This window comes from Cebus imitator, unplaced genomic scaffold (genome assembly GCF_001604975.1).
Source record: "Cebus imitator isolate Cc_AM_T3 unplaced genomic scaffold, Cebus_imitator-1.0 Scaffold38, whole genome shotgun sequence".
Classification (NCBI taxonomy): Eukaryota; Metazoa; Chordata; class Mammalia; order Primates; family Cebidae; genus Cebus; species Cebus imitator.
The window spans coordinates 9,716,935-9,741,793 of NW_016107353.1; the positions used below are offsets into that span (position 1 = coordinate 9,716,935).

Here is a 24,859-nt window from a genome sequence, read left to right on the forward strand (position 1 = left end):
TTTTAAGAGGGAGTTTTGCTCTGTTGCCCAGACTGGAGTGCAGTGGTGCAATCTCAGCTGACTGCAGCCTTCACCTCCCAAGTTCAAGCGATTCTCCTGCCTCAGCCTCTCAAGTAGCTGGGACTACAGGCATGTGCCATCAAACCCAGCTGATTTTTTTTTTTTTGGTATTTCTAGTTGAGACAGGGTTTCATCATGTTGGCCAGACTTGATCTTGAACTCCTTTCCTCAAGGGATCCGCATGCCTCGTCCTCCCAAAGTGCTGGGATTACAGGTGTGAGCCACTGCACTGGCCTAAAGGCCTCTTTTTAACTATATGGAATTGGCTGGCCTCAAAGAAAATTGTGAAGTAGACCAAACCTTTCTAGGTTTTCTCTTTGAAATACTTATCAGCCATACTGAACTTGATGCTGAGGCCAAGATTAAAATCATTGCAAGGACCCTTCCTACCCTTCAGACCACCTTTGTATGTGCCCTATGATAAAGATTCTACCAATGTCAGTTTGGCATATTAGAGCTCATTTTTGGTCATTCATAACTACCCTTGACCTCATATAAAGTATTCTGACCAGTTGCTGTGAAGGATTGATAAATGAAGAACATAGCCTAAAATATTTCCTTCAACCACTGAAGTAGCTCTTTATAAACTATAAAGAAGTATTAGGTGTGTATTAACAGTAACATGTACATTTTAATCATGAGTAAAAATCAGATTAAATGGAGTTACGTTATTTTGGTAATTGCAAATGAATGCCTGTTTATTTCCTTGTGCAGTTCTTGTGTGGGATACATTAGGGGGCTCTAGTAATGCCTTATGAAACTGTATTTAATACAATAACAGGTTGAGGGGAACAGTTGCCTTAGTGCTTTGTTAGTCTAGAGCCTGAGGTATTTAGGCTGCTGTATTATTTTGTGGTGTGAGGGGAGCAAGAAGAAAACTGGTAGGGCAGGATCTATTTTCTCCCTTCTACTTTAAATGCCTGAATTATCTGAGAAGCTAAGGCCCAATAATTGCTTTTAGCAGTTTATATGGCTGTGCTTTCACAGATCACTTCTCTGACGTATTCTTAGGTGTTGCTTTAATAAATAGTATGTATGAGAATTCTTAGATTTTCTATTTCAAAATGATTTGTTAGGTGGTAAGAACAGGAGAAAATTTTATTAAATTTGGACATTCTTTATTTCAAGAGAACAATTGCATGATTGCAATTTATGTTCAAATCAGAGAATTTCAGAAGAAAGAAGGAAACTAAGGTTTTCTGAGTACTTTTAATGTGCCAGATATTATTCTTATGTGCTTTTATATAAAGAGCTAGACCATGTCTAGCTCTTTATATAAAATTTAATTTCACACAGCTAGTAGCTGGGGATAATCAGTATTTAAACTAGGCTCTCTGACCATGATAGTGCATTTTCTTTATAACAGAATAATTGGTTGATTTCTTTCTTTCTTTTTTTTGAGGTGGAGTCTTGCTCTGTTGCCCAGACTGGAGTGCAGTGGCACGATCTTGGCTCACTGCAACCTCCACCTCCTGGGTTCAAGCTAGTCTCCTGCCGCAGCCTCCTGAGTAGGTGGGATTACAGGCATCTGCCACCACATGAAGCTAATTTTTGTACTTTTTTGGAGATGGGGTTTCGCCATGTTGGGCAGGTGGTCTCGAACTTCAGACCACAGGTGGGTGATCTGCCCACCTTGGCCTCCCAAAGCGCTGGGATTACAGGTGTGAGCTACCCCACCTGGCCAGAATAATTGGTTTCAATGTTCTTCATCAATGAAGAAACATAGGCTCAAAGATTATGAATCACCCTTAAAAGCATTTAGATAGTAGTATCAGAGCTAGAATAAGAAACATAACTTCCTGATTATCATTTTGTTTTACTATTTTTAAATTGTTTATCTAAATTATAATATTTGAAAATGCATTTCTTTAAATAGATTCAAAACGGAAAGCTAACAACTGTTCTCTACTCTTTTCCTCCTGAAGGTCAACTCGTATTAAATTATATTCTAGAATTAGACTTGACAACCTTAACAATTAAGGGCTCCTTTTATTAATTTGAAAGCATTTCTTCCAAGTAAACCCAGCATTAGAAACTTGAGTTTGAGTGTCTGAGTAGGTAAGCCCCCTTCAGGAGCCAGAGTCTCACCTCTTTGCCCAAGCTGGGGTGTGGTGGTGTGATCATAATTCACTGCAGCCTCCAACTCCTGAGCTCAAACGATGCTCCTGCCTCAGCCTCCCTCAGTAGCTAGGACTACAGGCATGCACCAGCAAACCTGGCTAATTAAAAAAAACAACAACTTTTTTTTCACTTGGTGCCTTGGCTCACACCTGTAGTCTCAGCAATTTTGGAGGCCAAGGCAGGAGGATTGTTAGGCTGAGAGTTTGAGACCAGCCTGGGCAACATAGCGAGACCTCTTCTTTACAAAAAATATGAAAATTAACTGTCCCTCTATGTTGCCTAGGCTAGTCTCAAACTTCTGACCTCAAACAATCCTCCTGCCTCAGCCTCCCAAAGTGCTGCAGGACTATAGGCATAAGCCACTGTGCCTGCCCGCCTCTCCACTGCCCTTTTTTTTTCTTTTGTAGTCTGTCTGTCAGTTTAGAGTGCAGTGAAGTTATCATAGCTCACTGCAGCCTCTACCTCCTGGGTTAGCGTTTTTGTTTTTGCTCTTGTGGCCCAGGCTGGAGTGCACTGCAACCTCTGCCTCCTGGGTTCAAGCAATTCTCATGGCTCAGCCTCCCAAGTAGCTGGGACTATAGGTGTGCTGACATGCCTGGCTAAGGTTTGTTTGTATTTTTAGTAGAGACGGGGTTTCAATATGTTGGTCAGGCTGGTCTCAAATCCCTGACCTCAAGTGATAGTCTGCCTTGGCCTCCCAAAGTGCTGAGATTACAGTCGAGAGCCACCGCGCCTGGCTGTCATTTTTAATTAGAATAATTTTATCTGAATTTATTAGGTATATTAACAGAAATTCTCGTACTCCATAGATATTTTTTGCTGGAGTCTCATCAAGGCCTTAACAGCCCACCAAACAAAGAATGGAAAATATGTCACTTGTTTTGGGAGTATATAAATATGACTTAACTCATCCACTCTGGTTTCAGATGCATGTGTTAGCAATTATATATAATTCAAAACAAAATGGAGTAAGAACTTCTGATGAGGTTCAGAGCTTGCTATCTTTATTGTAATTTTAAACATGAAAGTTCAGAACATAAAATTCCTTAACTTCACAGATATTTGTACTCTAGAGAGAGTATTTTATATTTTTCTAAGAAAATCCAATGCATAAAATATAGTATTGCTTTTTTTGACAGAAGAAATTAAGTTTCTTTACCATTTTAAATGGAAATTTGAGATTTTGACTTTAACTTTTTCAAAGGTCTCTTCTCTCAGGCTTTGCTAAAAAGTTGTACAGAATTTCGGAGACTGCCGATTGGCCCAATTTAGGTACAGGAGAATGCTGATTGCTGAACTGGTTTAAAAATTTTCAACTATTTGCTAAGCTGAAAACTATAGGCTGGGCAATAGTGACTCAAGCCTATAATCCCTGGACTTTGGGACTCCAAGGTGGGCAGATTGCTTGAACTCAGAAGTTCAAGACCAGCCTGGGTAACATGGTGAAAACCCCGTCTCTACCAAAAAATGTAAAAATTAGCTGGGGGTGGTGGCATGTGCTTGTAGTCCCAGCTACTTGGGAGGCTGAGGCAGGAGGATTGCTTGACCCCAGGAGGTCGGGGCTGCAGTGAGATGTGATTACATTATTGCCCTTCAGTCTGGGCTACAGAGCAAGACCCTGTCTTTGGAAAAAAAAAGTAGTCCTCATCTTTTATTCCAGTGTTCTTTTATATATGATTTCTCCTCTTATTAGTATGTATCTACGAATATTTTATTCTAATAACGGAATATTAATTTTTCAACTGTTGGCATGGTAACTATCTTGAATTTATTGTAAATTCACAAAAAGAAGTCTTATAAATGTGTACATCTTTCTAGTAAACTAGAAATATACATTTACACATGGATTTTTTTAAAAACTATTTGATGACTTGCAATCTAAAAACTTAAGATTTTCTATGTAGTTGGGACTATCAAAAAGCATTAAGAATCCTAAATTTTCACGATCCAAAATTGTGAGCCTGTTTAGTATTCAAGAGTAGGATTGAATTTTAAAATCAGTGGGAACGTAAAGAAAAACTACTTTTTGAAATATTTATACTTATTGTGAATGTCATATTTTGAAGTGACATAAGTGAGAAGAAAATATTCTCTCAGCTTCTTCATTACTTAGCAAGAGTAAAGTCAGTGTGGTAAGTCAGAATTCTAAAAAATTTTTAAAAGATTTCATGGATAATCTTTAAAATCAAAATTAGAATAAAGCTTTAGCTCAATTATTTTTTAAAAGTAATTTCTCAGATTTCTTTTAAAGCTCCTGGAGCTTTTTGATAGTGAAGATCCCAGAGAACGTGACTTCCTGAAGACTGTTCTGCACCGAATTTATGGGAAATTTCTTGGATTAAGAGCATTCATCAGAAAACAGATTAACAACATTTTCCTCAGGTAAATTAATCATTTGTTTGTAGCACCTTTTCCTCCTTCATGTCTTCTTGTATTCAAGTTCTTTTTTGTTTTTTGAGACAGGGGTCTCGCTCTGTCATCCTGGCTGGAGTGCAGTGGTGAGATCATAGCTCATTGTAGCCTCTGTCTCCCAGATTCAGTCTTCCTGCCTCAGCTTCCCAAGTAGTGGGACTACGGGTGTGCACCACCACACCTGGCTAATTTTTTTTACTTTTAGTAGAGACAAAGTCTCGCACAGCCCAGGCTGGTCTGGAACTCCTGAACTCAAGCAGTCCTCTTATATGGGGCCTATCATTTGCTTATAGTCATCCCTCGGTATCTGTGGGGGATTGGTTCCAGGGCCCCAGCTAATACCAAAATCCAAGATGCTCAAGTCCCTTATATAAATGGCATAGTATTTGCATATAATGTCCACACATCCTCCTGTATACTTTATCTCTAGATTATTTATAATACTTAATACAGTGTGAATACTATGCAAATAGATGTTATTCTATATTTTAAATTTGCATTTATTTCAAAAAATATTTTTGATCTGTAGTTGTTTGAATGCCAACTACAGATCTAGAACCTGCATATACAGAGGGCCAAGTGTACTTTATAAATATTAATCTGTTAAGTAGTTGCTTCAGATCAGGAGATTTCATAACAACTCCCACACTTAAGGTTTGGTTTGTTTTAATTAATTGAAGATCTGGCAAAAATTGGGTTACTATTCCCACATTGCAACAATTAGGGATGAGTAATATCTGCCTCCTCTGGAGAGAAACATCTTTCTCGAGTTCTCTGCCATCTCACTTCTTAAGCCCATTTCAAATACCTGCCCTCTTCTATTTATGTTCCCCTGCTTTAAAGGCAACCCTAATCTTGGAAAGCTATGCAGCTCATATAGTTAGAGGTTTAAAGAAATTTCTGAATAAAAATGGCTTTACTACATATGGATCTTTTTCTCTTGGATTACCCTGTAATTAGAGGTTTCTTATTTTGAAAAGTACTTCTTTGAGAAAACTTAACTTTCTTATAAATTATTAAGTTGAATATTCCAGGTGAAATGATATTCTGTTATCTTCACATATGGCGAGTTTTGGCAAAGGCATATGTAGTCAGTAGGAAACAGATCTTCTTTTGTAAGGTTCATATGAATTAACTGATTTGGGGCAAAACAGCTTATAAGAAAACCCACAGCATGCTTGTGTGTTTCTAATAGCTGTCCTTTGGATTGATTTTTTTCACCTTCCTGCCTGTTTCTCTTAGTTTTCTGAAGTTTGATTTTCATTACTTCTATCTTTATTTTAAATTTAGGTTTATATATGAAACAGAACATTTCAATGGTGTTGCTGAACTTCTTGAAATATTAGGAAGGTAGGTCAGGTTTTTTTGTTCATTTTAAGAATTAAGTAACCTAATGTTTTATGTATTAAATCTTAGCTGGGGTTGGAGAAATTATTTCATATTTTAGAGTTTAAACATAGAGCACATAGTTTCTCAGCTTAATTCTTTTCTTTCTTTCTTTTTTTTTTTTGTTTTTTTGAGATGGAGTTTTGCTCTTGTTGCCCAGGCTAGAGTGCAATGGCGTGATCTCGGCTCATTGCAACCTCTGCCTCCTGGGTTCAAGTGATTCTCCTGCCTGAGCCTCTGGAGTAGCTGGGATTACAGGTACCCAGCTAATTTTTTTGTGTGTGTTTTTATAAGAGACAGGGTTTCACCATGTTGGCCAGCCTAGTCTCGAACTCCTGACCTCAGGCAATCCACCCGCCTAGGCCTCCGAAAGTGCTGGAATTACAGGCATGAGCCACCATGCCCAGCCTCAACTGAATTCTTAACACCTTTTGCCATAACACTTTGCCTTCCTTACTCACTACATGTCAGTATTAACAAGAGAATTTTAGACTGAAATCACTATTTAGAGAATGATTTCAGTTTCCTTTATTAATAGTAGAAAATGACTGCGGAGAGAACTACTTCTTAATTTCAGATTATCCAACAAAGTAAAAAAAAAGCTACCCATGTACTTCAGAAAATACTGAACATTCTAACAATATCGTGATATTGACTCTCCGAAGGCTTTGGGGGAACAATAAAGGTGACAATGCATAAAGTGACAGGTTTGACAGAAAATGATAGAAAATGAAGATAGAAATTACTGGGGAATTAATTGATAGTCCTGATTTTCTTTTGGGATCATCTCATGACTTAGAGGAACAGAATTCATAGAAATAGTCTTCCTAAAGTAGTTTGAAGATGAACAGTCATGCAACACCAGGATTGAAGCAGAGCACTGTTCCTTATGTACTCATGGTTATGACAACTTTTAGAAACAAAGTAGTAACTACTTAACCCTTCCCCTGCCTTTCTTTCCCTCCAGTATTATCAATGGCTTTGCATTGCCACTGAAAGCAGAACATAAACAATTTCTAATGAAGGTTCTTATTCCTATGCATACTGCAAAAGGATTAGCTTTGTTTCATGCTCAGGTAAGTTTCAGAAAAATTTCAAATGAAATGAATATTATTTCAAAGGCAAATATAAAGGCAGAGAAATTGAAAAATATTGAGGTGACAGTTTTAAGTATAAGCAATTTGCTTATAAAATTACCCAAGTTTTTATTACATTTTAAAATATTTCATTATTAAGACCAATTACTTCTGTATTTACACTTACACTTTAAGTGTAAGATATACACTTAAATATAAGTGTCCAGGCCTTGACCTAATTATGTGACTTTGAATAAATCCCACATATCTACCGAATGTTTCTTCTAGCTGCAATAACCTAGACTTAAGAGAGATTTTGGTCTCTTCTATTAATATTTAGAGAATAACATATCAGCATAGGCATACATGTAGAAACATGCTGAAAAACTAAATTGTTAGCTCTAGTCTTATTTCAGTTAACTTTATAGTCAGAAATTACTAAAAAATCTTTTTTGAACTTGAAGTTACTTTCAAGGCTAAAAAGTTAGACAATTGTGAGTATATTTTCACACTTGAGTTATTTCACAATTTCACAGTTGTGAGTATATTTTTATATATTGAAATAATTTGTCAAAATGAGGCAGTCTAGAAAATATTGGCTAAATATAAAAAATCCTACTTATTAAATGTTATTTCATTCAGTAATATTTGTAAATTGTCCCTTACCTTTTAGCTAGCATATTGTGTCGTACAGTTCCTGGAGAAAGATACAACACTAACAGAGCCAGTAAGTGTTCTATTTATTTTCATGTTTTTGGTCTCCATTAATAGCATTTCATTGTAGCTTTTTATAGCTTTTATAGTTATTAAATAGAAGTGAGAATGTACCTTAAGCTAAAATCATTTAGAAGAAGAAATGTGAGATTAATTCTGCATTCAAAGAAGGAGTTAGGAAGGGAGAGTTCTCGTGAGTTATGTCTTGAATAACCAACATATAGATGACTACTAATATGTAATAGTTAAGATGTGTGATGGTAGGATCAGATGACCACAGTGAAATTTTATATGCATAGTGTCTTCACCAATAATCTTTTAAATCTTCATTCACCTTTTGGAATTAAAACATACTTTGAGGATCCCAAAACTACTATTCCCTTGAATTTTGTTTTGTCTTTAGTAATTGAATTTTTGCCTCTCATTAATGATAAACCACTTAATAGGGATAGAAAACATTTCCTTGCCTTTGGTGATTAAGATATAAGATATAATATTGGAATAAAGGTTGACTATGAACCAGCAAGGCAGTTTTAGTCCTTGAATTCTACTGTTATTTGCCTGTAGAATGAAAATTCAGGAGAGAATGAAAACATAATTAGTTATGAAAATTTCCAAGGATTCAAGAAAAACAAAAGATGAAGTAGGGTGAAACAGAAAAGTATAAAAGAATAGAAAACATTTTAACCTTGGTGAAGTATTTTGAGAGAACGCTTTCTAGGCCTGTTAAATCTAAATATTTACCTAGTATTAGTTTGGTGCAAAAGTGATTGCAGCTTTTGCCATTACTTTGAATTACTTTAGCAGCAACCTGATATGTGGTTAAGGCAAAGGGTTGAAGGATTAAAACTAAAGTATATATACTTCCTATATTATGAACTGTCTCAGGCTATCCCTAGGGATGCTTGAAAAAATTAAATAGTATTCTCCCTTTCACTTGAACTTTGTGTAAATGAACAAGACATTTTTCTACTCCTTAATTTTTTGAGTTTTTTGACTTTTAGATTTAGTCTTTTCTAGAAACAGCTGTAAACAGTTTTAAAAGACGATTCAGAAGAATTAGAAGCCATGTGTTTACACGTGAAACCATATAAACCTCTTAAGTTGATTGAAACTTGGCTGGGTGTGGTGGCTTACAACTGTAGTCCCACCGCTTTGGAAGGCTGAGGCAGGGAGATAACCTGAGGCCAGGAGTTTGAGGCCAGCCTGGCCAACATGGTGAAACCCTGCCTCTAGTTAAAATACAAAAATTAGCTGGGCCTGGTGGCACACGCCTATAGTCCCAGCTACTTAGGTGGCTAGGGCACAGGAATTGCATGAATCCAGGAGACATAGGTTCCAGCGATCTGAGCTCGTACCAGTGCACTCCAGCCTGGGCAACAGAGTGATACTCTGTCTTAAAACCTTAATCCATGATATATGCATGATAACTCCCATTAGAATTCAGAAAAAGAATCCAGAACAATATGTATTGAGAAGTCATGGTTCATGCTTGGTAAATAGTATACAAATAAAATTTTACTAAATTAATTTGGGGTAGATAAGGAAGATAGGCAATTGCTTTTTAAAGAATGAAAGAGCCGGGCGCGGTGGCTCAAGCCTGTAATCCCAGTACTTTGGGAGGCCGAGGCGGGTGGATCACGAGGTCAAGAGATCGAGACCATCCCGGTCAACATGGTGAAACCCCGTCTCTACTAAAAGTACAAAAAATTAGCTGGGCATGGTGGCGCGTGCCTGTAATCCCAGCTACTCAGGAGGCTGAGGCAGGAGAATTGCCTGAACCCAGGAGGCGGAGGTTGCGGTGAGCCGAGATCGCGCCATTGCACTCCAGCCTGGGTAACATGAGTGAAACTCCGTCTCAAAAAAAAAAAAAAAGAATGAAAGATAGAGGCTGGGCACGGTAGTTCATGCCTGTAATTCTAGCACTTTGGGGGGGCTGAGGCGGGCAGATCACCTGAGGTTGGGAGTTCAAGGCCAGCCTGACCAATGTGGTGAAACCCCATGTCTACTAAAAAATAAAAAATTAGCTTGGTGTGGTGATGTGTGCCTGTAATCCCAGCTACTTGGGAGGCTGAGGCAGAGAGTTGCTTGAAGCCAGGAGGTGGAGGTTGCAGTGAGCTGAGATCAATGATGCCAGTGTACTCCAGCCTGGGCAACAGAGCAAGACTCCATCTCAAAAAATAAAAATAGTCTCTCGTGTTTCATGTATTTTGGTTATGAAGATTGTGCTAGCCATGAAATAGACTGGGAAGCTATCTGGCTTTTTTTGTGCTTCATAATGGTTTAAATAACAGGAATCATCTGTTCCTTAAGGTTTCTCCCTAAAATAACTTCCCTCTGTCACCCCCCCCCCAAGTTATATTTTCCTTTATTTTTTTAGAAGTAGCACATAGTATTAAAATTGTTTTATTTATGTATTTAATTGATCACTTGCATTGGTCTTCCTCCATTAGAATGTAAGTTCCTTGAAAACCAGAGACCTCATCTGTCTTGTACATTAGTATGTCCCTAGCATCTAAAACAGTATCTGGTACATAATGGCACTCAGTAAGTATTTATTGAATTAATAAAATTCTAAAGCTGAGCAGAAAGTCTACTTAAACACATATATTAAACAGTATTGATTTTCTTTGGAATCAGTGTTGATAAAATCACAGCTGTGGAAAATACCCTGGGATTAACTAGCTTCATCGTTTAATTCATACTAAACTTTTTCTTTTTTGCAGGTGATCAGAGGACTGCTGAAATTTTGGCCAAAAACCTGCAGTCAGAAAGAGGTGAGTTTTGTTCACTAAATGTAGTGCATTTTGCTAGAACTTGTCAATCCCAGGGCTATAAACCATTTTGCTTTGGGCTGGCTGTGTTGCTGCTGGTAAGAGCGGGAGATGTACAGAGACTTGGTAGAAGACCTGTGCTAGAGTAAACTCTGTGCCATCCAGACATTTTTTCCTCATTGTATACTCTGTAGATTAACCTTCGCATTTGTATGGTTTCAATATTAGTTTCACATAATTTATCATGTTTCTTAAAATAAAATTTCTTTAACCTAGGTGATGTTTTTAGGAGAAATTGAAGAAATCTTAGATGTCATTGAACCAACACAGTTCAAAAAAATTGAAGAGCCACTTTTCAAGCAGATATCCAAGTGTGTATCCAGTTCTCATTTTCAGGTACAATGTTTTCAGTGAAGCCATTTTTATTTTACACTATTGTTTCTTTGCTATTTTAGCTTTGACATTTCTCTGAATGTCTTTTTTAGGTTGCAGAAAGGGCACTGTACTTCTGGAATAATGAATATATTCTTAGTTTGATTGAGGAGAACATTGATAAAATTCTACCAATTATGTTTGCCAGTTTGTACAAAATTTCCAAAGAACACTGGAATCCGTTAAGTATCTTTTATATTGGTCATTTTTTTTTTTTTTTTTACCTTTTTGTTATTGATTTCCTAACTCATACATGAAACCTAGTTAACAAGGTTTCATGTTAACTCCAAGGTTAACATCACAGTTTTATTCTGTTCCGTATTTTATATATATTAAGTTATAAATATATGTGTGTGTGTTCTTCAGTATATGGTCTTAATTAATGTCAGTTTATTCTTTAAATTTTTTGGAGATAGAGTCTTGCTCTGTTGCCCAGGCCGGAATGCAATGGTGTGATCATAGCTCATTGTAGCCTCAAACTTCTGAGTTCACACAGTCCTGCCTTAGCCTCCTGAGTAGCTGGGACCACAGGTGTGCACCACCACACCTAGCTCATTTTTATTTTTTTGGGCAGATGAGGTTTCACTATATTGCCCAGGCTGGATTGAAACTCCTGGGCTCAAGCAATCATCTCGTCTTGGCCTCCCAAAGTGCTGAGATTATAGGCATGAACCACTGTACCCAGCCTTAACGTCAATTTAAAATTGCAAATCTCCCTGGAGGTTGAACTATCTGGTATGCATTCTGCACCAGAATGTGGTCAAAAGCTGTTGGGAAGACCAACTGAACATTTTCGGAGGACGCACAAACTACTCCGTTGATGCAGAGTTGTGTTGATTTGCTCCCAGTATATGGTCTCACCTCTATAAATAGCACTGTCTCAGGGGAAAGCTGAAGTGCTCAGGGTAATATATATTCTAACTTCTTTAACATCCTTAAACTGCTTTCTACTCAAGTTTTTGTCATTGGATCTTTGTCGTCTTCTTTTAATGTTGTTACTCAAGATTTCAGACATGAGACTGTAGAGTAGAAATGAAGGTAACCATGAACATTTTAAAGTTTAACGTACACATTAAAGTGGAAAGGATTTGTTTGCTTAGATTGTCTCTACCACCACTTGCTATATGACCTTGAGCATATTACAAACCTCTTGAACCTCAGTTTTATCATCTCTAAAATGGATTAAATGAATTAGCCAACCTTTAACCCATTTTGGAGACCGTAATGTTACATTTTCTCTCTGTTAGCAGTATTATAACTCAGGACTGGCTCATTTTCATTTTAGGACCATTGTAGCACTGGTATACAACGTGCTGAAAACCCTAATGGAAATGAACGGCAAGCTTTTCGATGACCTGACTAGCTCATACAAAGCTGAAAGACAGAGGTATTTGATATTTTGAATTACAAAATTATCTATACATTTCATGATAGTTGAATGTGATTGAGTTCAGGAAGGTATCTTCCCTAAGTTCAAATTTTCATATTTAAGAAGTTAATTACCTTATAGTAAACATTACAATGTGAAAGTGTTTTTTAACACATAAGTCATTTCCAGATAAAGTAGCCCCAGTATCTTTGTAAATTTGTTAAAGCAGAAAAAGCAGTAACATTTATTTTTGAGGGTGGTTACATAATTTACTTCCCCTAATGGTTAGATTATGATTTTAATGTGGATCATAAATCCTCTGTTTATCTCATTCTGAGCCTTAGATTTCCTTAGTCTGTTAGCATCTGCATATGAAATATAATTTATGCTGAATTTTAAATATCAATTTGATTTTTTATCCCTACATTTATAAAAATCCTTTTGTCCACGTGGGCTTCCAAAGTGAGCTTTACTCTTCAGCTGTTCTTTGCTAGCAGTAGGTAATTCTTACGTTGTAGATTATCAGAGGTGGTATTTTAAAGTCAGCATAGTTCTCCTTTGGGAGGAGAGAAGTCACATAATGATATATTTATGGCTTAGGGTACTATTAATATGTTGTTCTTGCAGTAATATGTATTTTACAGTATAAATGTTAGCACATATCAGTCTTTAGGAACATGGCTTAGTGATTACCTCTTTTTTGAGAATTTCATAAATTACTATAAAATAATCTTTCAAGAATTACTTCCTTCTCGTATATTTATTTCAAACTCAAGAAGGGCTGTCTTAAACTTAAGTGGTTAATGACCAGTGTACCTGAGCCCACCCAGCATTTGGGGATAATAGTTACCATTTACTTCTAATAAGCATATTACCTGTTCTGTTTAGAAAAGCTGATCTATTTTGACAAGTTCCTAGTTATGGTTATCTTAAAGAAGAAAATGGATAGCCTTTCTTCAAAGCCATCTAGTCCATTAATAACTAACTCAGTGCATTATTTCCTTTAAATAGCAGCATTCAGGCAGGAATAGAAATTAAGTCCACATTTTGAGCCTTAGGAAGCAATGGGAAGAAAAATAAGATGACGAGGATCATAAGAAACGTGTATTTGAAAAATATGTATTTTACATGACTAAGAATATAATTATTATTTCTTATCTGCATAAATCAGCAAATCCTTTAAAAGGATTTGTCCTTTTAACTTGTAACTGTAGAATTACAAGCCCATGTTTCACATGTTCATGTAGCCTTTCAGAATAGTCTGTTCAAGTTATTCAGAAATGTTTTCCTTAGAACTGATAGTAAGTAGTTGAAATGACATACGAAATATTTTGACTGTCATTTTGTTTTAGAGAGAGACTACTGAAACTAAAGTTTTCATTTGACATGTAAAAGACAAGAGAGAGTAAGATACAAACTGGTTAGTGGTTAGAGATGTGGCTGTTAGTAGCAAAAGGATGTGGCTTCTGTCTGGTTTGGTGAAGGATGTGCTTCCTACTGACCTAGTGGCCAGCCCCTTCAGCCTTTGTAATAGTGATGGGACTACTACAGCAACCGCAAGATGTTTATGTGAGAAAATTAGCATATAAGTACTTTGTTGACTATAAAGTACAGTGTCATGGCAGTGATAACGTGTAGGGGACACAAAGCAAATGGTAATGTCTAGTTGGTACAGGAGATGCACAGACTCGGTACATTTAGGAGAGTGACAGGAAGAAGTTAGGTGCTCCAGGTAAGTGGACTCAAGCTTTAGCAGAGGGATTTAAGTGAAATGTGGGTGAGCCATGTGTTCTCCAGTAAACTGTCAAACAGCACCTCTTTTTGGGTTCTGAAATAATTTCTGATCACAAAAATTTTGATTTATCTACAGAGAGAAAAAGAAGGAATTGGAACGTGAAGAATTATGGAAAAAATTAGAGGAGCTAAAGCTAAAGAAAGCTCTAGAAAAACAGAATAGTGCTTACAACATGCACAGTATTCTCAGCAATACAAGTGCCGAATAAAAAAAATCCTCCCACCTCTGCCAGATAGGCACAGTTTTGTATGCTTTTTTTTTTTTTTTTTTGAAATATGTAAAAATTACAAAACAAACCTCATCAGTATAATATAATTAAAAGGCCAATTTTTTTCTGGCAACTGTAAATTGAAAAATATATGGACTAAACATAGCCCTGTGCTGTATCATGGCCACAGTATATTGTAACCTTTGTCTAATCATTGGATTTATTGTGTCACTTCTGAAGTTTCATAGAAATGAATCTTATCATCTATGATATCAGTGAGATAATTATGGGAGTGGTAAGAATTATGACTTGAATTCTTGATTGTGTTGCACATAGGTATGGTAATCTGCTCTGTATATTTTTCCCTTTTATAATGTGCTTTTCACACTGCTGCAAACCTTAGTTACAGCCTAGGAAAAAGAATACTTCCTAAAATAAAACTAAGGTATCATCCTTACCCTTCTCTTTGTCTCACCCAGAAATATGATGGGGGGAATTACCTGCATTAACCCCTCCCTCAATAAAGATATTACTGTACTCTGGAATTTAGGCAAAACCTTAAATCTCCAGGCTTTTAAAAGCACAACATATAAATAAAAGCTGGGAAAGTAAGTAAACCAGAATTCTTCAGATTTTTCCTCATGAATATCCCCCTTCCTCTGCAATTCCCCACAGTGGTGACAGATGGGTAGAGGCAGGTCAGGTCAGTTACTTAGCTTGCCTCTCAATTCATTCCTCCTCTTCCTCTCAAAGGCTGAAGGCAGGGCCTTTCCAGTCCTCAGGACCTCCCCTTCACCTAGTCCCTCCTGACCCACGGATGGAGGCTTTGAGTCCCGTAGTGTGGTGATACAGAGCACTAGTTGTCACTGCCTGGCTTTATTTAAAGGAAATGCAGTAGGTTTCCTCTGTAGAGCTCTGAAAAGGCTGACTATATAGAGGTCTTGTATGTTTTTACTTGGTCAAGTATTTCTCACATCTTTTGTTACCAGAGTACCATTCCAATCTCTTAACTTGCAGTTGTGTGGAAAACTGTTTTGTAATGAAAGATCTTCATTGGGGGATTGAGCAGCATTTAATAAAGTCTATGTTTGTATTTTGCCTTATGTCATCTTTGCTTCTTTTAGCTCTAAGCTTAGGCATACACTGAGAAGCCTGCCCCCTTTTTTACATACATACATATATTTATAGAAACTTTTAAGACAAATTGTGGGATGAAGTCTAATTTAAAAATAAGAAGATTGTGTGCCAAGGTTGAGTGTTCTAGCCTTTTATGAAAATACCTATTTCACAGAATATTTGTAGAAAATTCTAAGTTCTAGAGTACCCCTCCATCATCTTTATGTCCTTGTATGTTTAGAGGATAGGTTTAATTTACTTTGAAGCTAGTTTTTCATAATCCATAATAAATAGCACTTCTAGTGAAGACCAGGGAACCTGTGGCACAGTTAGAAATCAGACATTCTTGGCCAGATGTGGTGGCTCACGCCTGTAATCCCAGCACTCTGGGAGGCTGAGGCGGGTGGATCACCTGAGGTCAGGAGTTATCAGTTAAAAACTCTAGCATAGGGTCTGCACACTACTCCCAGGTCATCATGAAAGCACTGTACCAAAAGCAAGATAACCAGAATTCTTCCTTTTAGTACAAAGGCTCCTATTTTATTGTTCTCAAGTAATAGGTATTGTAGAGTCACCTTGTCATGGCCATCAGGTTAAGGTGTTCCTTCCAGATTCTCTACACTCACGCAGGGCCAGCCCGTATTGCTGACAGCTGTCGACAGCACAGCTGGGTGATTAAAAGGATGATCCTACACAAAAGAGAAGGAAAAGGCAAACACCTGCCTTTCCAGAAAGTGAAGGTTAGGTCTAAATGTCTATTCTGTAGAAGGTTTAGGTATATTTCTTTTACTGAAGAGAAGCCAGAGTAGATTTTGAAAGGTTACAGCCAATAAAAGTTTTTTTCTCTGAAAAGAAATCGTTCACTTCCTAATTATGTACTTACATGAAAGCACATTTAGTAGGTCTCTCAACCTTTCTTTTCTTTTTTTGAGATGGAGTCTCATTTTGTTGCCCAGGCTGGAGTGCAGTGGTGTGATCTTAGCTCACTGCAACCTCCGCCTCTTAGGTTCAAGTGATTCTCCTGCCTCAGCCTCCTGAGTAGCTGGGATTACAGGCACGTACCACCACAGTGGCTAATTTTTGTATTTTTAATAGAGACAGGGTTTCACCATGTTGGTCAGGCTGATCTTGAACTCCTGACCTCAGGTGATCCACCCGTCTCAGCCTCCCAAAGTGCTAGGATTATAGGCATGACCCACCACGCCTGACCTCAACTTTCTACAGTATAGAAAACATAGTATGTTCATTGAAACATTTTATTAGATATTTAAGTAATATTAAAGTCATTGGCCGGGCACAGTGGCTCATGCCTGTAATCCCAGCACTTTGGGAGGCTGAGGCAGGTGGATTACTTGAGCTCAGGAGTTGGAGACCAGCTTGGACAATGTGGTAAAACCCCGTCTCTACTAAAAATAGAAAAATTAGCCAGACCTGGTGGTACATGCCTGTAATCCCAACTTCTTGGGAGGCTGAGGCAGGAGAATCACTTGAACCCAGGAGGCGGAGGTTGCAGTGAGCTGAGATCGCGCCATTGCACTCCAGCTTGGACAACAGAGTGAATGACACTGTCTCAAAAAAAAAGTGACATATCACTGTTAGACACACTTTAAGAAAACACAGCTCCCTTTTTGTCAGTACTGTTAATGTAAGCTTTTATGCCTGGCTTTGCATTTGCCCTGCTAAAATAAGATTTTTTTAAAGAGACCTAGGCTAAAACCCAAATTATTCTCATGCCTCTGTGGAGCAGAAAAGTGACAGGGAATATTTCTTTACACAGTTCACTAGTAATCATTCAACCGAAAAAGTTTCTTCCTGGACACAAGACAATTTAAAATGTCTATTCATACATTTGAATTATTCCCTTTGGATTATCAGAAGCCAGATTACAAAATTTAGAAAATGCCACCAAGTCATCTTTGAGGTAACAGGTACATAAACAATTTAAAACTCTGGAAACAATTTTTAGAATCTTAATGTAAACAATAATCTAGACTTTTTTTTTTTAAATGCATACTTATCCCTGTCAAAGGCTAGGCTAAAAGCTTTCAGAGTCATACTGTGTGTGCCCCTTCCTCAGATGATGGGTGGTTTTGTAAACACAGTAAAGAGTTAACCAAGCTTACTCGAGGGCACCAGGTCACTCTTCCTGGACACCTGCCATCAGTTGCCGTGCCCAATAAACCCTTCCCTGGAAGCAGTTAGAACATACCTTGAGAGTCAGATCCATCCATCTTGGGAGTCCAGACTCACACTAGCTTTTTGTTTTTGGAAGTCACCAAATGAGAGAATTGGTGCCTGATGATTTAGCAGATATTCATACTGTCACACTCATTCCTTTTGTATTAACCTTTTATTTACCTGTTAATGAAATCATCAAAATACGCTGAGTAGGCACCTACTATGTACATCTGTCCTAGTGCTTCTGAACGTTAATCTAAACTCATACATCAACAAACATTCTAGCCAGACAAGTAGGTGGCTAGTCAGTCCATTAAGAAACTTAATTACTAGTTTCAAGTAGATTTAAAGTCTCATTTAACCTTTAACAAAGAGCATATCAGAGGCTGGACATCAATGGCAGATGATGCCAAAGTTACAGGCTTCTTTGCCTTTGTGTACAGTGCATATGCTCCGAAGCATGACCTGCACATCTTGATAGTCCGGATTTTTGGAAAAAGAAAATCACACTCTTCTGTCCACTTTTAAAAGGTGAAAAGTAGAGCCTTCATTACCCTATTAGAGCTTAACCTAATAAAATACAATGAACCAAACAGGAAGAAAGGCATCTTCCACAAACTCTATTCAATAAAGTCATTGGCCAGCTCTTTAAAAAGTTCATTAATAATTTAAATATTTAACTAACTTTCAGGTTATCCATTAGGTCTTTTCTATTAGGCTCTACACAGTCTCTTTGGGAGCCAGGTTAGAAGTTCCAGTTTGACATGTTGTTCCTCCCAGCAAGGCCCCATTTCTTCAAGTGAGTACAGGATTGTTGATAGCTCGGTTTATAAAGTGGAAGTGATGACAACTCCCATTGATGTGGGCAGTTCTGTAAACATTGTGAGGTGACTTCAGCTTATGTGGTTTGTTGCCTGACCTCTTCTTTTAAGGTATCTCTTTCTAATTTTGATCATCCATTTTATACTCAGTTTCGCAAACTCTGCTGCTTTAAATAATGCCAAGAAGGCCCCACAGAGAAGAGCAATTGTGTTCCAAGGATTGGCAGTGATTATCTGTGAAGCAAACAGAAACAAACATAGGATTACTGGTTTGCTTCAGTCTTGATTCTTAAGTTACAGTGTTATTGTCAAGAGCCCTTCCCAAATTATTAGGACTGTAAGAAAATTACTTACATTCTGAAACTGTGAGAACTCTATACTTCATTCAGACCATACTTTTAATGTCTACAGCTCAGTTTGAGGAGAAAAATACTATGCCTTCCCTATGATAAAGTGATTCTGATAGAAAGCTGTTTTTCAAAAAAGCTCTGCACAAATAAGATATGCAATTTTAATTTTGTGACCTAATCCAACCATATGTGACCTTGCTTTGAGACAAATTTCCCTGCATCTATACTCAATCCATAAGAAGGTCAGCTCGGCCGGGCGCGGTGGCTCAAGCCTGTAATCCCAGCACTTTGGGAGGCCGAGGCGGGTGGATCACGAGGTCAAGAGATTGAGACCATCCTGGTCAACATGGTGAAACCCCGTCTCTACTAAAAAATACAAAAAATTAGCTGGGCATGGTGGCGCGTGCCTGTAATCCCAGCTACTCAGGAGGCTGAGGCAGGAGAATTGCCTGAACCTAGGAGGCGGAGGTTGCGGTGAGCCGAGATCGCGCCATTGCACTCCAGCCTGGGTAACAAGAGTGAAACTCTGTCTCGGGGGGAAAAAAAAAAAAAAGTCAGCTCCTCTTGTTCCCATCTCATAGTTACCTTAGTCTCAAGTATTTCCTCGTTTCTAGTCCAATGGCTGTCTTTCCTCCCAAACTCAGAGGGAGGATTCCTGCCTTGAGGCCTCTGCTCTTATTCCCCATCTGTGATGCTTTCCTCCTGTCTAGATTTACTCATCCTTTAAAGTCTCAGAGCTTTCCCTTACCACTAAGCTAAAATCCTTGCTGGATTTCAGCAGAGCTATTTATCCAATGAACTCCTATCCTATCATTAAAACTAGTCTGGAATCAATAATTTAAAGCAAGAGGTGGTTCTCTCACTAAATGTTAATCTCTTTAAGGCAGAGGTCTTATCTTGGATTTCTGACTTCTACCACCATCTGGTAAAAATAAAATGCCTTTTTTTTTTTTTTTTGACAAAGTCTTGCTCTGTCCCTAGGCTGTAGTACAATGGTGCCATCTCAGCCCACTGCAGCTTCTACCTCCTGGGTTCAAGTGATTCTCCTGCTTCAGCCTCCTGAGTAGCTAGGACTACAGGCCGCACACCACCACACCCAGCTAATTTTTTGTATTTTTAGTAGGCACAGGGTTTCATCATGGCCAGCATGGTCTTGATCTCGACCTCGTGATCCACCCACCTTGGCCTCCCAAATAAAATACTTATAAGCTAAATTTAGCAGGGTGACCTTAGTATGCTCTTCAGTGTTCACATATGCAAAATGGTGACACCACCACTGTTTATAGGACTGTTGTGAAGCTGAGTAAAGCATGCCTCAGGTACTGGGCTCCACTTGGCCCATAATAGGTACCTCATACTGAATATAGAAGGTTAAAAAATGGTTCATCACACATTTACACGACAAGCTGCAAGCTCATTTCCCCAGTCTTGATTCAGTAAGTCTCTGCACATCCCTCTGCATACACAGCCTTGCCAATCCATAATTAATAGTTGTAGTTAGTGGGTGATAGTGGAACAAGCACATCCATATCACAGAATCCCCGCCTGGGGTTGGAAACTAACATGTTTGGGTCTCAGCTATGAAACTGTTTTTCATAAGCCACGATCACGTCAGGACATATTGTGATGACCTCAATGCCAGTTAATACTAGATTTGGGCCTGGCTCTGGTGGACAGTGTGTCATGAATGTTCCTTTAGCAAAGCTGTCCAATTATTCCTGCCCTTCCAAGATCATCAGTCAGAATTTGACATTAGAGGATGTGTAGCCAGAGATGGCTAAAGAGAACCCTCCAGTGATAGTCCTCTGCAGGAACACCACACTGAACTATCCATGTAAAAATGTATCTAAATAAGAGCCAAAAAATCAGGTGAGAGATCACAGTATCTGGCTTAGTATAGTAACAGGAAAAGACACACTGAAGAAGATAGAAAGGAGGGTCTCATATTTTCTACACACCCCTCCCCCAACCCTAGGCAGCACAGCAGAGAGAATCTGTGAGCTTGGGAGAGGGAAGTGAGTCTAGGACTTTGCATAGGAACTCCACAGGGAACACAGCACCAGGCAGAATTCTGAGGTCCCGATTCCAGGCTAGAGCCCGTGAAAAGAGTATTAGGCCCACCCCAGATCACAGCAACATCTGCCACTCCAGTGGGAGGAAACCAAGTCTGGACCCACTTTACAATAAAGTGGCTTTGGGCCCCAAATAATTTCAATGGCAGCCAGGCCACAGCAATTACAGCCCTGGTGTTGCACTGGTCTGGGAATCTACAGGTGTGAGATATGATCCACAAGCTGCCTCAAATCCAGGCAGTACAGCATGGTGAAACACTCCTGCTTGGGCAAAGGAGAGGGATGACTATGAGGGACTTTGCCTTGGAACCTAGTACCAGCCCTGCCACAGTAAAAAACACAGCACCAGGAAGAATCCTGAATCCCCTAATTATAGGCCATTGCTCCCAAACAGCACTTCTAAACCCACCATGGCCAAAAGGCAATCTGCCACCCTAGTGGGATGGACCCAAACCCCAGACAGCTTCATCACTGGATGACTAAAGTTGCCTTAGGCAAACCCCAGTATTGCATTGATATAGGAGCCATGAGAGTACCGGCCTTACCCCTCCCCAACTCCAGGCAGCTCAGAGAGAAACTCCTTCCCCTTGAGGGAAAGAGATCAAAGTGAGCAAGGGACTTTGCCTGGGAACCCCCAGGCATTCTCTCTCATCCTCCCCACATACATCAGAGCTGGGTATCTAGAAGTCTGCAAGATGGTCACAGTGTAACTTGGCTTAGACTGCCCTCTAGTGCTCAAACAGCAGTAGTGACCACACACTTAGGGAACTCATCATCAGTCCCTTTTCATTTTGTAGAAAAACCTCTGAAACAGATGTGTATACACAAGGGCAGACTGTGAAGACTGAAATAAATACCTAGGTCATCAATGCCCATGAGCACCAGAAAAATTCAGAAAAATACTACCTCATCAAACAGACTAAATAAAGAGCCAGTGACCAATCTGGAAGAGACAGAGATATGTGACTGCTCAGGGAATTCAAAAAAGCTGTCCTGAGGAAACTCCAAGAACTTCAATGAAATACAAAGACTCAATTCAGAAATTTATCAGATAAATACAACAAATTAAAATAATTTTTAAAAATTCAAATAGAAATCCTAGAGCTGAAAAGTACAATTAACAAACTGAAAAATGCATCAGTGTCTCAAACACAGAATTGATCAAGCAGAATTAGTGAGCTTAAAGGCAAGTTATTTGAAAATACACAAATGAAAAAAAAAAAGGAAAGAACAAAGAACATTCACAAGGTGAGTCAACGGTATTAAAAAAGGGAGTAGAGAAAGAGATAGGGGTAGAAAGTTTAGCCAAAGAAATAATAGCAGAGAAGTTTCCAAACCTAGAGAAAGATATGAATATCCAGGTACAAGAGGGTCTAGAGAAGGATATGAATATTCCAGGTACATGAAGGTCAAAGAATACCAAGTAGATTCAACCCAAATAAGACTACGCTAAAGTATATAATAAACCCTCAAAGGCCAAAGCAAAGAAAGGATCCTAAAAGCAGTAAAAGAAAAGCAGCAGACAAGATAAAGGAGCTTTGATACATCTGGCAGCAGACTTCTCAGTGGAAACATTACATGTCAGGAAAAAGTGGGATGACATATTCAAAGTGCTGAAGTGGGAAGAAAAAAATACTGCCAACCAAGAATATTGTACCCAGCGATATTCTGGCACAAAGCTACTGAATCCTTCAAACATGAAGTAGAAATACTTTCCTAGACAAAATCTGAGGAAATTAATCACCACTAGAACTCTCTTATGAGAAAATCTAAAGGCAGTTCTTTAATCTGAAATAAAAGGACACTAACATGCAACAAGAAATCATCTGAAGGTATAAAACTCACTGGTAAAAGTTAAGTACACAGACAAATCAGAATCCTGTAACTGGGGTGTATAAACCATTCATCTCTTTAGTATGAAGACTAAAAGATGGATCAAAAATAATAACTGCAACAATCTGTTAAGAGACAGGCAATATAAAAATATAAATAGATATAAGAAGAAGTCAAAATAGAGTTGAAATCTAGTTTTTTTTTTTTCTTTTTTTGAGATGGAATCTCCCACTGTCACCCAGGCTGTAGTGCAGTGGTGTGATCTCGGCTCACTGCAATCTCTGCCTCCTGGGTTCAAGCAATTCTCCTGCCTCAGCCTCCTGAGTAGCTGGGACTACAGGTGTGTGCCACCACGCCCAGCTAGTTTTTTTGTATTTTTAGTAGAGATGGGGTTTCACCAAGTTGGCCCAGATGGTCTTGATCTCCTGACCTTGTGATCCACCCACCTGGGCCTCCCAAAGTGCTGGAATTACAGGCGTGAGCCACTGTGCCCAGGCTGAAGTGTAGTTTTTAAAGTTTTTTATTTCTTTCTGATCAAAGTTAAGTTGTCCTCAGTTTAAAATAACTTGTTTTAATTGCAAGGTGTTTTTTGTAAGCCTATGGCAACCATAAAGCAAAGACCTATAATGGAGAGAATAAAAATAAAAAGCAAGGAATTTAAAGAAACAATCATTTACCCACAAAGACGATAAGAAGAATGAAGTTACAAAACCAGAAAACGAAATAGCAGTAATAAGTCCTTCTCTATCAATAATAATGTTGAATGTAAATCAACCAAATTCTTCAACTAAAAGACATAGTGGCTGAATTTATTTAAAAACCAGACCCAACTGTATGCTGCCAGACAGCATATACTTCACCTATAAAGACACACAGATTGAAAGTGAAGAAATAGGCCAGGCACAGTAGCTCACACCTATAATCCCAGCACTTTGGGAGGCCAAGGTGGGTGGATCACCTGAGGTCAGGAGTTTGAGACCAGCCTCGCCAACATGGCAAAACCCCTTCTCTACTAAAAATACAAAAATAAGCCAGGTGTGGTGGCACATGCCTGTAATCCCACCAGTCAAGAGGCTGAGGCAGAAGAATTGCTTGAACCCGGGAGGCGAAGGTGGCAATGAGTCAAGATCATGCCACTCCAGCCTGGGCAAGACAGCAAGACTCCATCTCAGGGGGGAAAAAAAGAAAGTGAAGGGATAGAAAAAGACATCCCACACAAACGTTTAAAAAAAAAACAAACAAAAAACAGGTGTAACTATACCTACAGCAGATAGAATAGACTTCAAGTCAAAAGTTGGAAAAAGAGACAAAGATCATTATTATAAGGGAGTCAATTCAACAAGAAGATGTAACAACCATAAATATATATGCACTCAACATCAGAGCAACCAAATACATAAAGCCAATATTAATAAATCTAAAGGGAGAGACAGACTGCAATCAATAATAGTGGGGGACATCAGTGTCCCACTTACAGCAATGGACAGATTATCTAGACAGAAAATCAACAACATTGGAATTAAACTATTACTCTAGACCAAATGGACCTAACTGACATTTACAGAACATTTCATATAACTGCTACAGAATACATATTTTTTTCATCAGCACATGGAACATTCTCCAGGGAAGACCATCTGTTGGGCTACAAAACAAGTCTCAACTAATTCAGAAAAATCAAAATCATATCAAGTATCTTGTCTGACCACAATGAAATAAAAGTAGAAATCAATAATAAGGAATTTTGGAAACTGTACAAATACGTAGAAATTAAACATGATGCTCCTTAGTGACCAAAGGTCAATGAAGAAATTAAGAAGGAAATTTTAAAATTTATTGAACAAATGAAAATGGAAAAAACATACCAAAGCCTATGAGATCAGCAAAAGCAGTACTAAAAGGGAAGTTTATAATAAATGCCTACATCAAAAAAAGTAGTGATTTCAAATAAGCTAATGATCACCTCAAAGAACTAGAAAAGGACAAACCAAACCCAAATTTATCAGAATAATGATCAAAAGAAATAAATGAAACTAAAATGAAAAGTTAGTTGTTTGAAAAGATCAACAAAATCAATAAACCTTCAGCCAGACTAAGAAAAACAGAATGAAGACCCAAATAAATAAAATCAGACCAAAAAAA

The 24,859-nt window shown here is 38.2% G+C and overlaps 2 protein-coding genes across 5 annotated transcripts in view; one reads left to right on the forward strand and one right to left on the reverse strand.

The window, feature by feature from the left end:
- Positions 1-15,450, forward strand: part of PPP2R5A (protein phosphatase 2 regulatory subunit B'alpha) — a 64,002-nt gene extending 48,552 nt beyond the window's left edge. Inside the window, exons 5-13 of one of the 2 annotated variants that reach the window (XM_017525275.2) lie at positions 4,433-4,563; positions 5,884-5,943; positions 6,947-7,055; positions 7,729-7,782; positions 10,496-10,546; positions 10,820-10,939; positions 11,029-11,156; positions 12,261-12,362; positions 14,215-15,450. In XM_017525275.2, the coding sequence (XP_017380764.1) occupies positions 4,433-4,563; positions 5,884-5,943; positions 6,947-7,055; positions 7,729-7,782; positions 10,496-10,546; positions 10,820-10,939; positions 11,029-11,156; positions 12,261-12,362; positions 14,215-14,347 (888 nt within the window). In that variant the 3' untranslated portion in view covers positions 14,348-15,450. The remainder of the gene's footprint in view (positions 1-4,432; positions 4,564-5,883; positions 5,944-6,946; positions 7,056-7,728; positions 7,783-10,495; positions 10,547-10,819; positions 10,940-11,028; positions 11,157-12,260; positions 12,363-14,214) is intronic. The other variant, XM_017525276.2, reaches the window with a different exon arrangement.
- PACC1 (proton activated chloride channel 1) overlaps positions 14,392-24,859 on the reverse strand; it is a 46,829-nt gene continuing 36,361 nt past the window's right edge. Inside the window, exons 8-9 of one of the 3 annotated variants that reach the window (XM_037737427.1) lie at positions 17,673-18,696; positions 14,392-16,182 (exon numbers count right to left, since the gene is read on the reverse strand). In XM_037737427.1, the coding sequence (XP_037593355.1) occupies positions 18,535-18,696 (162 nt within the window). In that variant the 3' untranslated portion in view covers positions 14,392-16,182; positions 17,673-18,534. Of the gene's footprint in view, positions 16,187-17,672; positions 18,697-24,859 lie in introns of those variants that run through there. The other 2 variants (XM_017525277.2, XM_037737428.1) reach the window with 2 other exon arrangements.